Source organism: Euprymna scolopes, chromosome 5 (genome assembly GCF_053919585.1).
Source record: "Euprymna scolopes isolate OS-2025 chromosome 5, ASM5391958v1, whole genome shotgun sequence".
Taxonomy (NCBI): domain Eukaryota; kingdom Metazoa; phylum Mollusca; class Cephalopoda; order Sepiida; family Sepiolidae; genus Euprymna; species Euprymna scolopes.
Genome location: NC_136486.1, coordinates 150,503,490 through 150,515,854, shown reverse-complemented (window position 1 = coordinate 150,515,854; position 12,365 = coordinate 150,503,490). Strand labels below are relative to the sequence as shown.

At 32.4% G+C, this 12,365-nt stretch overlaps 1 protein-coding gene across 1 annotated transcript in view; it reads right to left on the bottom strand.

The window, feature by feature from the left end:
- The window catches only part of LOC145277020 (leucine-rich repeat serine/threonine-protein kinase 1-like), a 611,216-nt gene that overhangs the window by 451,918 nt on the left and 146,933 nt on the right, over positions 1-12,365 (bottom strand). Inside the window, exons 12-15 of the mRNA XM_080128624.1 lie at positions 10,691-10,833; positions 6,180-6,297; positions 3,479-3,619; positions 1,558-1,680 (exon numbers count right to left, since the gene is read on the bottom strand). Coding sequence (XP_079984750.1) covers positions 1,558-1,680; positions 3,479-3,619; positions 6,180-6,297; positions 10,691-10,833 — 525 coding nt within the window. The remainder of the gene's footprint in view (positions 1-1,557; positions 1,681-3,478; positions 3,620-6,179; positions 6,298-10,690; positions 10,834-12,365) is intronic.

The following is a 12,365-nucleotide window of genomic DNA, read 5'->3' as shown; positions in this document are numbered from 1 at the left end:
AACCATTACCAATGTAAAATTCGACCATCCTAGGTGGTTGGGTTACAGTATCATCCATTTAAATAACGTGGAGACAGGATATATGAAAAAAGACAAAAGGAATTCGACATAAAAAGAAACCAGATTTACTGGTTTTATTTGGATGAACAAATGTCTTCAGAAAAAGGAAAATTCAAAAACAGGAAAAAGAAAGATGCAAAGATTTACTGGTTTTATTTGGATGAACAAATGCCTTCAGAAAAAGGAAGATTCAAAAACAGGAAAAAGAAAGATGCAAAGATTTACTGGTTTTATTTGGATGAACAAATGCCTTCAGAAAAAGGAAGATTCAAAAACAGGAAAAAGAAAGATGCAAAGATTTACTGGTTTTATTTGGATGAACAAATGTCTTCAGAAAAAGGAAGATTCAAAAACAGGAAAAAGAAAGATGCAAAGATTTACTGGTTTTATTTGGATGAACAAATGTCTTCAGAAAAAGGAAGATTCAAAAACAGGAAAAAGAAAGATGCAAAGATTTACTGGTTTTATTTGGATGAACAAATGTCTTCAGAAAAAGGAAGATTCAAAAACAGGAAAAAGAAAGATGCAAAGATTTACTGGTTTTATTTGGATGAACAAATGTCTTCAGAAAAAGGAAGATTCAAAAACAGGAAAAAGAAAGATGCAAAGATTTACTGGTTTTATTTGGATGAACAAATGTCTTCAGAAAAAGGAAAATTCAAAAACAGGAAAAAGAAAGATGCAAAGATTTACTGGTTTTATTTGGATGAACAAATGTCTTCAGAAAAAGGAAGATTCAAAAACAGGAAAAAGAAAGATGCAAAGATTTACTGGTTTTATTTGGATGAACAAATGCCTTCAGAAAAAGGAAGATTCAAAAACAGGAAAAAGAAAGATGCAAAGATTTACTGGTTTTATTTGGATGAACAAATGCCTTCAGAAAAAGGAAGATTCAAAAACAGGAAAAAGAAAGATGCAAAGATTTACTGGTTTTATTTGGATGAACAAATGCCTTCAGAAAAAGGAAGATTCAAAAACAGGAAAAAGAAAGATGCAAAGATTTACTGGTTTTATTTGGATGAACAAATGTCTTCAGAAAAAGGAAGATTCAAAAACAGGAAAAAGAAAGATGCAAAGATTTACTGGTTTTATTTGGATGAACAAATGTCTTCAGAAAAAGGAAGATTCAAAAACAGGAAAAAGAAAGATGCAAAGATTTACTGGTTTTATTTGGATGAACAAATGTCTTCAGAAAAAGGAAGATTCAAAAACAGGAAAAAGAAAGATGCAAAGATTTACTGGTTTTATTTGGATGAACAAATGTCTTCAGAAAAAGGAAAATTCAAAAACAGGAAAAAGAAAGATGCAAAGATTTACTGGTTTTATTTGGATGAACAAATGTCTTCAGAAAAAGGAAGATTCAAAAACAGGAAAAAGAAAGATGCAAAGATTTACTGGTTTTATTTGGATGAACAAATGCCTTCAGAAAAAGGAAGATTCAAAAACAGGAAAAAGAAAGATGCAAAGTGGGATGTCTTTTTTTTTTTCTTGACTTACTTGTATATTTATCAGCCATTGTAACATTCCGTTCACTCCTTCTTCACCATCAGTAATTTTCCAAATGACCAAATAGAGAGACCTTTTCAACAGGAAATACCGATGTGTAGCGTAATATTCTCGCTGAAATAAAACAACCATATTTTACACACATTACATCCTTGGTCAGCATGTACTTTGGAAATAAAGAGTACAAGATTCTAGAATATCTTAATGGTAAAATAGTTCTTACAAGAATTTCCCCATATTAAAAAACAGAAATCAAGAAAAATCTGTATTATTTATGCATCCATAACAAAACAAAAATATCAGATCCTAAAAATCATGTATATTGATCAAGTAGTTTTATTTTTAAATAAGGAAATCAATTTTATGACTATCCAAGGAATGACTGTCTCACCTACCATTTTGAAAAAAATCTGTAGAAACACAAGGAGATAACTCAATAATTTAAACTTGTGAGATTTATGTTGTAATTCCTATATATTAATATTAATTGCTTAAAAAATTATTTTCTTTATAAAAATTGTTTAATAAGAACATCAAATTTTATGAGGAAGTGATTATGATTCGTCTTGCTACACCATCTTTAAAATTTATCACTGGTTACCTCCCTCGTAACAACATCTCCAGAAATATAAACAAACAACAGCCTTGTAATGGCTACAATTTGTTATTAATTATTAAAAATCGTTAAAAAAAAAAAAAAAAAAAAAAAGATTTTCTTTAAAAAAAACAAAAACTGCTTGATAAATTTATGTGATTATTGGTATATGCCATTTTCATTCTATGATGGGTAGGTAAAGAGTTTTCTATATATATATATATATATATATCTCTTTTAATTAGGCTGAATTCTGGACAACAAACATTTTGATTGATGCAAAACGTGTAAAAGTATTTTTTACACAAGATTATTCAAAAGAGAAACGCAGAAAAATAATCTCAACATAAGAAATAATCTTTTCCATTAGAAATATTTTTTAAGTTTTTCTTTTGTTATACAAATACAAATATATGTATATATATATATATATATATATATATATGGGATTAAATTGATTCCGAAGATCAAGTTACTGTTAAAAAAAGGAGGAAGAGTTGAAAGGGTAGTTTAAGGTTAGAGAAAGTGGTAAGGAGGTGAGGGTAATATAATAATATAGAGGGTGGGTGAAAACAGTAGTGGAGGAAGAAATGGAAGGGGAGTGAACACAGTCGTCATGGTTACTGACGGCTACAATAGTGAAGATCCATATATATATATATTAGTGATCATGCTGGTGTGTGTATGTTTGCAGAACAGTCTCTACCAAACTATTATCAATTTTAGGTCTACAGACTTAAAACTTGATATTTAGAGAATTCAAACCTATGGAATAAATTCAAATTGGTTTTGAGCCATTAAAAATAGCTGCTAAGGACTCAAAATTAAAAATTTGAAACTTGGTAGGCATAAGTCTACTTAAAATGCTCCTCTACGCATGCGCAAATATACATTTAAATCTTAAAGTCGGTTAATTTTTTAAGTTTAGTGACTTTTTTTTAATACTTTTCAAATCTCTACCATATATTGGGTACAATATAACAATAAATAGGCAATTGGTTCTATAATAATAAAAATGAAATCTGCATAAATTAAAATGCCATATTTAAGTGTATTTTACAACTGGTCAATGCTAGGTGGTGTGCTAGATAACTGAAAATCACAAAAATGGAAAGATGTAGTTTTTTTGGGGTTTTTTTTTCATACATTCTGATTCTAAAATAAATAAATTTTTTGTATTAAAAAAAAAAAAAGTAAAATAAACTTTTCTACTGAACAATTTACTGGAAATATTTTCTTATTAAATGAGAAATTGTTTCAAGTTTAAGTTTACATAATTTCACTTCAAGATATCTTTGAAAAATAAAATTGATGTACCTGTCCTCCAAAATCCCATGTGCGGAATGTGATTGGTCCTTTGGTTGATTTGTCCAGAATAACTTCATCCATATCAATTCCCACTGTAGAGAGGAGTTTACCCTTTGCAGGGCTGCCACCCCCAACTCTTTCAACCCAATGCTAAGAAAGTGTGGATATGAGAAAGAGTGAGATGGAGAGAAAATCAGAAGATAAACAATTTTTTTTTTTAAGAAAATAGAAAGAAAACATAAAAAGAAAATGCTATAAAGAAAAATTAAAAATATAAAAAATAAAGTGAAAATACAAAGAAAAAACTAAAAGAATGAAAAATGAAAAACTAAAAAGAAAATTAAGAAAAAAGCAAAGAGAAAAAGAGAAGAAAAGGACAAAAAAGAAAGAAAAACAAAGAAAAAGAATTAAAAAATAAGAAAAAATTAAAAGAAACAAAAACAGATTAAAAGAAACAAAAAATAGAACAAAAATAGAAAATAAAATCAAAATAAGAAACACAAAATAAAAAAGGAAAAAACAGAAAATAACATAAGAACCAAAAAATAAAAATGAAATAAAAAAACAGAAAATAAAAAAATAAAAGAAAAAGAAAAACTTTGAAAAAGTAAAAATAAAAAATAAAAAAGTAAAAATAAAAAAACATTTTAAGATGTGTTCACTCTAACTGAACATTCAATGGTTAAAATTGTTTTAAACTTGAGCATAACAAAAATATCATTTCAAAAACCAAGATCCTTGGACTTATCAAAAATAAATTGACAGAAATTTTTTTTATTGAAGGTATCTCAAACTTACACATGCAAGACAGATGGATGCACATCTTATAGAAATGTAGAATGCATTTAAAAGATGTGTCCATTTAATCTGTGCATTTAGCAATAAAAATCTTTTTCTTTTTTCTTAATCGTATTAAAACTAATTTATACATTTTTCCCACCCTTTTTTTTTTAATGAATTCTACTTTTTGCATAAATCCTGACAGAAATGGAAAATCTCACTTAATTTAGAGATCAAATATTGATTACAAATACTTTCTGCAGTCATTTTATTTCTGCTTCGTGATGCATTAGTGTTTTGTTCAAATTTTCATTGAAATGTCGATCTAATGGAAAATGAAAGAGAAAAAAATAAAAGCAATAAACGATGAAAATAATAGTCAACTCAGGATGTGTTAATTCTTTTTTCCAAGTTTTGTTAATGTTCGTTGGCCAATCGCATCATACAATTATAATACAACATGTGTCAATAAAAGAAAAAGAACTCTAGACTTGGAGCAGTATGTTCGACACAATACCAATGTCGATACGACCCAACATGGTCTCGGATAATTATGTCGATACGACCCAACATGGTCTCAGACAATAATGTCGATACAACCCAACATGGACTCGGACAATAATGTCGATACGACCCAACATGGACTCGGACAATAATGTCGATACGACCCAACATGGACTCGGACAATAATGTCGATACGACCCAACATGGACTCGGACAATAATGTCGATACGACAAAACATGAACTCGGACAATAATGTCGATACGACAAAACATGGACTCGGACAATAATGTCGATACGACCCAACATGGTCTCAGACAATAATGTCGATACGACCCAACATGGTCTCAGACAATAATGTCGATACGACCCAACATGGTCTCGGACAATAATGTCGATACGACCCAACATGGACTCGGACAATAATGTCGATACGACCCAACATGGACTCGGACAATAATGTCGATACGACCCAACATGGTCTCAGACAATAATGTCGATACGACCCAACATGGACTCGGACAATAACGTCGATACGACCAAACATGGACTTGAACAATAATGTCGATACGACCCAACATGGCCTCGGACAATAAAAAAAAAAATTGTGTTGCATGTGGTTGATCTGTTTTAAACATCAAGACAAGGTTGGCCACCCTTCTCAGCCAGAACCCAACAGGAAGAAGTTGCCTCAAAGAATGGGGAGCTCAACAAAAGAGGTATGTCACCATTTAATTTTCCAGAGCATTACAGATGGGAGCTGGTAGGAAAAAAACAAGAAACTCTCCCATCCTCCTCAGAACTGCTGCCGTTGTGACCCGAGATGAACAATAACGAAAAGAAACCCAACACATAGGTATGTTTTATTGTTTTCTGGAATACTGTTCGTTAACACTAGAGGGGCCTAGAGTCGTCCACCAGAAGAGCAGGTAACTCCATGCTGGCAAACAGACATTGGTTGCCATTCCCAGGACATTTGTGTAACACTTAGGTGGTCACACTAATTACCGACTGATGGTGTTACACGACTAAGGGAAGTGCAACGATGTATAGAAGTGAAACTTGGCCAGTGAGGGTTGAGGTTATGTGTTGCATGGAGAGAAATGAAAAAAGAATGATATGATGGTTATGTAATGTAAATCTTAAGATGTAAAACTGTATGATTATACTGAAAGGATGAATAAGATATAGAAAAGTTGAGGTAGCAGGATCAGTTAGTTAGGGGGGGGGTAAACCAAGGAAAAGATTAGAGAAAGTGATATAGATGAATTTGAGAGAAAAAGGCTAAATAAAAACCTGGACAGAGATAGGTTAGCTTGGAAGTCAATTTCTAAAAGCCGTCCAACACATGTCATTATGAAAAGCCAACGTTAACACTGAATATGATGATGACGCATGGATAAATGCTGAAAGGAAATGGGCACTCACTTTAGGCCGGCTGTCTTTGGGAACCTTGCAAAATTTACGAAGTTGCATCAGCAAAGATGTTTTCCCTACATTATGTGTGCCAACTAACATCAAGTTTAAGCAGCTGTATTCACATTCGCTGAAAAATGAGAGAAAATAAAAAGGATTAAACCATAAATTAGAAAACAACAGTTTAAACAAAAAAGATGATCCTAATGATTAGTGTTGGGACAATTAACCAGAATTGGGAATCAAAAAATCAGAATGTTTGAGGGTATTGAAAAAAAGTGTGCCTATTTTCCCATGCCAAAAATGATCCCTTAAATTATATTTTTAATTTGATTTTGTTTACAGCAAAATCTTCCACTGCTGGCAATAATACTAAAATAATTAATCTTTACTGATTTTAAGCTATCAAAAAAATTAAAATATATAAATCACCCCCTCCCACGAAACTGATTTTATGTTTGAGAAAACATATGTACATTTAACATGTTTTTACAGTAATCAGGGGAAAATAACTTCATTGTTAAATATTTATAGATTTGTAAACAATCAGAATCGAGAATTTAGTACAGAATCGTCCCATCACTACTAATGACACAGCCTCAAATAAAATTAATAGAAACTTTGAGTAATTCTTTCACTCTCACAATCTATTCCTCATCACATTGTTGCAATAAAGCATGTCTGCACTTGTTTTACACATACTTCCAAGGAATGTGCTACAAAGAATTTATCGTAATTGTTCCCTCTCAACATAAATATTCTTGATTAATTAGACTAGCAGCAAACTCTCACCTCTTCGGTGTAGAGGTGCCAAATGAAGAAAAACATTCTACTCTGATAGATTCTTTCCTCAGAGTGCTTGCTTTTGGAATTCCCTCCATGCTTCCTTTTTTTCCCCTGACTGTACCAACATGTAGAAATTTAAATATAATGTGAACAAATATCTTGCTAAACAACTTCCCACTTATCCCTAATGATTGTAGCCCTTACACCTCGATGGCAATATACTAGTGTTGGGATGATTAATCGGAATCAGAAAAATCGGAAGATTTGGTGGAATCGGAATCGGTATCGGTATCAGAAAAATTAATGCCTTTTTTCCGATGGCAAAATGATTCTTTTAAATGTCTTTTTTATTTATTTTGCTTAAACCAAAATCTTCCACTGCTGGTAATAATCATAAAATAATAGATATTTATTGATTTTAAAATACTAGTAAAGCTAAAATCGATAGATCATCATCCACAAGTGTATTTTTACGTTTAGGAAAATATCTGCATATTTTACGTGTGTTTTTAGGAAAATCAGGAAAAACAACAATCTTATAGTTAAATATTTAGAGATTTATAAAGAATCGGAATCGGGAATTTAGCATGGAATCAGTAATTGTATCGGAATCGTCCCATCACTACAATATACATAATTTGGCATGGACAAAATTAGAAAATATTTTTTAAATTCAACAATAATTTACTTGCATAATTCCAAGAATGTTTTTTTTTTACTTTCACTGATTATCGATTGGTTAAGGGCCACTTGAAGATAAAGGTTAATGAGATAACACCTTTATTGATAACAGAAGAACTTCGGTCAGATCTGATTATTTAAGAGGACAGATCAACAAAAACTTACATTAGATTTGAAAATGACAACATTATAGTCAGCAGGGAAGCAGCCTCATGGTATTGTGTTCCACAGACAGTTCTAGGGAAGAAACTTTGCTTGTGGAATTCTTGTTTAGTTTTAGGAACTGATAGAGTAGGTAAAATTGTTGACAGTTGTTGTAGCTAGATGAGTATTTGTTACAAATGTTATGCGGGAGGGGGGAACCATAGATTGAATCTCAGTCTAACACTTTACATGAAAATAATGACAACACAGAGAGATACAACATCTATTCTGTGCGAAAGAGACAGTAGGAAGGCAAAAAGACCTTTGCCCTCTAGATTTTGAAGATAGTTTTAATGGTTTTAAAATGGGGAATAATTAAGTATCTATATACATTATAATTAAAGTTTTGATTGTGATAGACGATCCATCTCGTTCCATATTAAAAACAATTAAATAGACTGTCCATCTGATTGATGAAAACGTAAACAGCGATATTAGAGATTAATAGAAAATACCATTTATTTTGGCAGTACTGAAAAGGAATAAAAAACAGCTAATGAGCAATCCCTATAGACCGGATAGTGCTACACATACTTGTATATTTCATCATAAACTGGTGATTTGGAAGTACCTTACAGTGAATGTCCGATTCAAATAACTCTCCAGACACAAGTGGTTAGGAAGAAATAACCTCTGTGAGCAGTAGACAAACTTGTCCAACAAATTGTATTTATATGCCAAGACACCCAATTGATCGATAGACCAGTTATTCAGTGGTGTCTGTCTAGTTACATCAAAAGAAAATAGTACATCAAAATGTGTAATTGCTACGTATACATTAGGCTCTATTCTACCTTACCTCATAGAAAAATGAATGCATTCACACACTAACAAATAAAAAAAATGCATTCACACACTAAACAATGAAAAGGAATGCATTCACACACTAACCAATGAAAAGGAATGCATTCACACACTAACCAATGAAAAGGAATTCATTCACACACTAACCAATGAAAAGGAATTCATTCACACACTAAACAATGAAAAGGAATGCATTCACACACTAACCAATGAAAAGGAATGTATTCACACACTAACAAATGAAAAGGAATGCATTCACACACTAACTAATGCAAAGGAATGCATTCACACACTAAACAATGAAAAGAAATGTATTCACACACTAAACAATGAAAATGAATGCATTCAAACACTAACCAATGAAAATGAATGCATTCAAACACTAAAGAATGGAAGAGAATGCATTCACACACTAACAAATCAAAATGAATGTATTCACACACTAACAAATGAAAAGGAATGCATTCACACACTAAACAATGAAAAGGAATGCATTCACACACTAAACAATGAAAAGGAATGCATTCACACACTAAACAATGAAAAGGAATGCATTCACACACTAAACAATGAAAAGGAATGCATTCACACACTAAACAATGAAAAAGAATGCATTCACACACTAAACAATGAAAAGGAATGCATTCACACACTAACAAATGATAATGAATGCATTCACACACTAACAAATGATAATGAATGCATTCACAGCCAAACAAAGGCCAGTACATACTCATGCATTGTATCCCATGCATATTCATGCTGGCTGAAGATAAACCTATAGACATACAAACATACTTCTAACATCCACCCCACATTTTTTTGCCTCCTTGCTGCTTCAATTATGAGGAGGCTTGAATAGAAAAACTAGTTGAGGATTTGTTCTCAATAATCAGCTTGACAGGTTCTGGGCCATTTATATGGCCCTCTACCTGTTTGGCTTAGATATTCACCTGGATATCACCTAGGAGGTCCTTCTCCCAAGCTTTTCTGGCTTTTAGGAGGAGTAAGTTCATTGCTTAATGCTGTAGGCATTCTCACTAGAGAATGCCTACAGAGTTGTCCAGTCAATTTTTTCTAGGTCAGATTGGTCCATGTTTTGGAGCACTGACTTGGCTCTCCTCGCCTTCTAACCTTGTGTGACATCTTCAAGCAGTGGGAAGGAAGTAAATAACTACTTCTAACACTCAAACCTTTCAAACAATTTTCACATAAAATATCTTTCATTGTTGTGATCTTGAAGCACTGATTATTAAAACACGGTGTATTTACAAGAATCTATTTAGTATATTAAAGAAAGTCTGCACCTGATACTGTGGCTATGGCTGCTTCTAATGACAGCCATAATACTTAGTCGTAACTCTATTCATAGTGTCTAGAAGAGTCCAGCTTTTCCCAAAACAAGGTCAATAAACATCACACAACAACATCATTCATTTTGGACTTGCTCTACATGGATTTAATATCTTTTCCTCTTCGGGTTAAATTCCACGAACAATTCTCACGCAAAATATCTTCAATCAATTGCAAATTTGTAAATATTTTTCGTTCATTTAGTCCATTTCTTCATTTATTTTATTTTTATAATCATATCTGACTTAACCATCGTCTATATTTTATCCAAATCCAAGATTATATCAGTTTAACACGTAACTATTTTTATTCTTACTTTTATCTATCTATAGACTACTATATTCTTTGCCGGTTTCCTAAACTGTACTAACATGCAGAAATTTAATTGTAATGTGGACAGATATCTCGCTGCTCAACTTTGCTCATTTAGAAAGTCTCTGTAGGCAGGTCTCTAATTCAAAGTAGCTCTTTATATCTCGGTGACAATTGACCTTTTTTGGAGTGAATATGAGTATACAAAAATCTTTACGATGTGATGAGTTGATGGATGATAATATTGTCTCTCGGTTCATATCTTTCCCGATATATATTTACATATCTAATACATTTTATAAATTATCTATTTAATAATCGTCTGTCATGTCTGAGGTGATTATAAGTGAAAAAAAAAAAATAACTGAAAAATGAAAACTCACGCTTCAAGAACTGAATTCAGAAATCCAGTGATCTCAACAGCTGATCGATTCTGCAACATCAAATCATGCACAGCTCCTTCCAGTGGACAATGGTCAAGATCTAATTTCCACAAACGTTTTAAGAGACCCATCTCGGGCGGAAGCTGAAAATAGGAAATTAAAAGAAAACATTTATTAAGATTTTTCAGATGTTATTTACAATATTCAAATCATCAACATCATCTTGATTGCTGCCACTTTTATGCTGATGTATTCTATAGCCTTCTTCAAATGTTTTTTTTTGTTTTTTGTTTTTTTACTATCATCTCTAGTTTAACATCCATATTATATGTTTATAGCTTTTATAAATTGACTTTCAAACTATCTCTGGTTAAGTCTTTATTTGTCCATCTTTCTCTAAAATATATCCATATTACTTCCTCCCATGTTTTCCTTGGCCTTTCCCTGCCAACTGACCCTGCTATCTCATTTTTGTTTCATGGAAATCAGTCCAGACAAAGCATGAAGCCACTTAATATTAAAAACTAAAAAATAACTACCTCAAGGTCAAAAACTAGTCAACAATAAGTATTATACAGATAGATTCCAATCTAGAAAACAGCAATTCTTTCCCCTTTATCAGAAACATCACTTATGGAAAGTGAAGACTAAAGAACAAAATAAAGAAAGCATGAGTTAGGTTGGTTGGTTGTTTTTGTTTTACGGCATATCAACCCTTTTTGGGTTATTTAATGCCGAATCCAAAGATTTTGAAGAAAAAATTTTTGATAGAATATATTTGTTGTTTTCACGTCGGTTTCTATTTGACTCATAGTTGGGACCCTAATAGGTACTACCACTCCGGGTCAGAGTGGACCTGGGAGCAATGGTAATTAAAGGGTGGCTCCACACTCCCCAAAGCCTACAAGCTGGAGCCTCACCACTGGATATAGTTTAAGGTCATATCCAGGACCCCCATTGAGGGACTTTTACCCTCTGCAGGGGGGGGCAGTCGGCGTATTCTAATGCCCCACCGACAGGGCCCAAGCATGAGTTAGGACCCTGCCAAAGGTAAAAAAACAAATATCCATTTTCTACTATCTTTACCTATCTTAACCCAAGACCTCTCATCCATTCTTTGAAAGTGACTATACCAACAAAGTTTCCTGCTCTATAAATATCTCTATTCTATCCAAATTTAATCTTCCTCTGAGGTCATCCGATCTCAGTTGTCTTTAAGTCACATTACACACCTACTATATTATTCGTGTATCATTTTTCAACCGTCACTACACTCCCATACATCGTCACATTATTTACAAATGCCTCATCGACTGAGGGTAGATGTTTTTTTTAATTCAGTCTTTTATAACATATTAGTTAATTTTGCGAATGAACTTGTGAGTTCCTGGTGAAAGAATATTAAAAAACACAACTGCCAGTGGAATTTTACAGTGCGCAGAGTAAACCAGCTTCCTCCTTCAGAGGATGTCTCAATGGAATATTATATTCACAAACAGTCCCCAATCACATGTATATCTCGGTCAGGCAAGATGATAATGTTAAGTTTTTACAATTCTTGCAGGAAGGTGTTGATGTCCTCCTACATACAGAGTCTGATATTCCTAAATAGTCACCCACTTGATACTGACAAGGCTCAACACTGCTTAATTTTGGTAATCTAAGAGGAATTCTA